Source organism: Fonticula alba (assembly GCF_000388065.1).
Source record: "Fonticula alba strain ATCC 38817 unplaced genomic scaffold supercont2.6, whole genome shotgun sequence".
Classification (NCBI taxonomy): domain Eukaryota; order Rotosphaerida; family Fonticulaceae; genus Fonticula; species Fonticula alba.
The window spans coordinates 2,262,373-2,266,069 of NW_009242976.1; the positions used below are offsets into that span (position 1 = coordinate 2,262,373).

The 3,697-nt window shown below is 73.9% G+C and overlaps 1 protein-coding gene across 1 annotated transcript; it reads left to right on the forward strand.

The window, feature by feature from the left end:
- Nucleotides 1-511: 511 nt before the first annotated feature.
- Nucleotides 512-3,069, forward strand: H696_04147 (hypothetical protein; the record flags this gene model as incomplete). The annotated part of the gene is made up of 2 exons (XM_009498033.1): nt 512-2,170; nt 2,345-3,069. The coding sequence occupies 2 exons, from the start codon at nt 512-514 to the stop codon at nt 2,984-2,986; spliced, it is 2,301 nt and encodes a 766-aa protein (XP_009496308.1). The 3' UTR covers nt 2,987-3,069.
- Nucleotides 3,070-3,697: the final 628 nt, after the last annotated feature.

Genomic DNA, 3,697 nt, shown 5'->3' on the forward strand with positions numbered 1-3,697 from the left:
CCCCGTCGCATGTGAATATGGGCGGTCTTTGCGCGGTGGCTTGCGCACATGGGGGGCGATCGCGCGGACTGGACGTTGTCCATGCCCTGGCTGTTATCTGGCCTGGCTCTGCGTTTTTGCGCGCGCGCGCGCGCACGGACATACCCGTCCCCCGGAGACGGTGTTGGCCGCTCGCCTGCTGTCCGCGCCTGCGCCTGCCCCGGGCTGCTCCCGTTTGCCCACTGCCAGCCCCGGGCCGGCGCGGATGACAGCCCGAGCCCCAGGAGGCCCCGGCTGCCGGGGCGATTCATGGCCCGGCGGGCCGGGCGCCGGCCGCCACCCGGTCGACGCATGCTGGCCCTCCTGCGATCCCCTCCCCGACCGCGTCCCCCCCCGCCCCCCCCCCCTCGCTCCTTTTTCCCTCCATCCTCCCTCCCCCATCGCTCCCCCTCCCCCACTCGCTCCCGCTCCTCGCGTGCCCCCACCCCACCCCCACCCCCACCCCTCCGCCAGCAACGGATCGCCCTCTGCCATGGGCATCGTCAATCTCAGCAGCCGCGGCGCGGCGCCAGAGCCGGAAGACAACGACCCGGCCTACGCCTACAGCATGCTGACCGACCCGCTGGCCACGCCGGCGCCCTACACAAGCGGCGACACCGATGCCACGTCGCACACGGCCAGCCTGGTCCGGCACTGGACGCAGTCCCGGGCATCTGGCGGCCGGGCCCTCGGGTCGGCCACCAGCGCGGCCGAGGTGGTGGCGGCCCTGGGCGGCCGTGGTCTGGCGGTGTGCGATTGCGGCCGGTCGGCCGGGGCCGGTGCGCCGAGCGGCGCGGCCGGCACGCCGGAGGTGCTGGTGACCCGGCGAACGGCCCTGGTGACCGGTGTGTCGCTGCAGTCCGGCATCGGGGCGGACACGGCCGTGGCCCTGGCCCTGGCCGGGTATGTGACCGTGTGCACCTCGTATGAGACCCTGTCGGTGGCCGGGGGCGAGGTGGCCACCGCGGCCGCGGCGGCCGCCATCGACACGGCGGCCCTGGACAGCGCGTCCCCCTCGCCGAGTGTGTCGCCTCGGCTTCGGCCGGTGGCCGGCCCCGAGCCGGTGGACCCGGTGGCCGGGGCCGCCGATGGGTTTGGCCCGGTGGCGGCCGAAATGGCCCCCGGGTCCGAGGCGGCCCCATCGCCGGCGCCGGGCGACGACCAGCTGCCGGACCATGTCCGCCTGCAGATCCCCCCCCGGTCGGTGACGCACATGCGCCGGCTGGTGGCGGCGCTGGCCGAGAGGACCGGCACCGAGGCGGCCGGTGTCCTGGCAACCGTGGCCGCGGGGGCCGGCGTGGATGCCGGGCGCGCCGCGGGCTTCCGCTTTGCCGGGCTCGGGTCGGCCTCCGGGGCGCCGTGCGATTGCGCCTCGCTGACGCACCGCCATGAGGCCTGGCTGCGGTATTTGACGCTGCTGGCCGATCCCGGGGCCGGGGACTGGCTGCGGGCCCCGGCGGCCCGGTGCTTCGAGTTGCTGCCGCTGAATCTCGGCTCGCTGGCCAGTGTCACCGCCTGCGTGGGGCTCTTCCTGACCCGGGTCTTGAGCCCGCTGCCCCTGGGGCCGGGGTTGGCCGCGCCCGGGCCCACCGATCCCGATGGCAGCCAGCTGCCGGAGCACCTGTCCCGGCGGGACCCGATTGTCCCGGTGCCGCGGAGCGCCGGCGGCCCGGCGGCCATGACCGCGGCGCCGCCCCGGCCGCTGCATGTGCTTGTGCTGAATGCCGGCATGATGAACATCCCCTACAGCACGACGGTCGATGGGATCGAGCGCCAGATGGGCGTCAACCATGTTGGCCATACGTACCTGACGCACCTGCTCCACCGGTCGCTGCTGGCCGGGGCGGAGGAGCTCCGATCGCCGGTGCACTCGTCCTCGGCCGCCGATGCCGGCGTGGCCGGGCCCGCCGGGGGCCACTCGGCCGGGCTCGACACCGCCGCCGGGGATGCCCCCGGGGCCGGGGCCGGGGCCGGGGCCGGGGCCACCCCGCGGCATGACTACGCCCGCGTGGTGACCCTGTCGTCCATCGCCCACCGCCTGGCCCCGCTTGGCATCGATGTCGACACGCTGGCCATGCGCTCGCATCCCTGGAAGTATGTGCGCTACATCCGGTACTCCGAGTCCAAGCTGGCGCAGCTGCTCTTCGCCAAGGTGCGCTCTGGCGGTGTCCTCCGCCTGTCGGTTGCCCCCGGCATCGACTTCCGCCGCCGCCTTTTTCCCTTTCCGTGCTCTCCTCCGCCCTCCGCCCGCCCTCCCTCGCCCGCAGTCTGCCCATGGTGGTGCTGACATTCGTGCATGACCCCCCCCCCTCCCCCCCGTTCGCAGGAGATCACCAACCGCTACCTGGCAGATGGGATTGTCGGCCTGGCGGTGCATCCCGGCGTGGTACACAGCACCGGGCTCGGGGCCTTCGACCCGCTGTCGCGCATGCTCTACCTCTTTGGCTGGCCCTTCATGAAGACCCCGGCCCAGGGGGCAGCTACCAGTGTCTTCTGCTCGCTGGCCCCGGTCCGGGGGAGCCTGCTGGCGGCGCAGCTGGCCACGGCCACTTCCTGGCACACGGGGACCCCGCTGCAAGTGCGCCCCCTCCGGCCGGGGGGGTACTTCGCGGACTGCGCCCAGGAGGAGCCCAGCGGAGCCGGGCGCGACCCGCTGGCCGGGCGATCCCTCTGGCGTGCCACCAACCAGCTGATCCTGGAGATCCTTGAAGGCCTGCAGCGGGCCGAGGCCGAGGAGCAGGAGGAGCCCGCCGACGGGGGGCAGCACCAGGCCGTCAAGCTCGAGCCCGGGGAGGAGGACGAGCAGGCCGATCGCCCTGCCTCGCCGGGGGCCGGCGGGTCTGGCAGCCGGCCGACCAAGCCCGGGGCCCACCCGACACGTGAGTCGCTCTTCTCGCTGTTTTCCGTGTCGCGGATCTTCAAGATGGACCTGGAGAGCCTGCAGCTCCCCTTCGTCGAGAGCCAGTAGGCCGGCCGATCTGCTGCCGCTCTGGCGGAATGTCATTCAATAGACCAACACGCACATGCTGGAGCGCGTGCTGGCATGGCAGATTCGCCGGGTTGTGTGCTCCCATGTCCCCGCGCAGGGGCGGAGAACTCCGGCGGGCGGCGGTGCGGGCGGCGGTCGGGGGCCTTTGGCGCGGGCACACCACACGCGCAGGCGACGGCATGCCCTCCGGCCTCGGCCATCGGGCCGCTCCTGCGTGTATATGTGGGCAGATTAATATTTTTACACCCATATCCTGAGGGGGATGGTGCGTGAGGGGGACGGCCGGGAGCACATGGACGGGGGCCGGGCGTCGCAGATAACACGCGAGTGTGGCTGTGTGTGCGCGAGGGGGGGGGGGGGGGGGGGGGGGGGGATCCTGGGGGCCCTCTCCCGCGGGTTCGAGGGCTCTCTTGGGCTGCCTGCCCGGGGGGTCGGTCCGGGGGACCCGCATGCAGCCTTCCCTCCGTCCCCTCGCGTCCTTCTCCCCCTCCCGCCTCGCTCTCCTCCCCTCCCTCCCCCGGCCCCCGCGTTCCCCTTCCCGCTCCCTCCCCGCCGTCCTCCTGCGCCCGTCCCCCGAGGGGGCCCCCCCCCCCCCCCCAAATGGGCCCGGAGAACACGCCGCAATGCGTGGCAAGGGTCGGAACCGCCAGCCAGCTGGTGCGCGTCCGGATTCGGTCGCGCGCGCGGGAG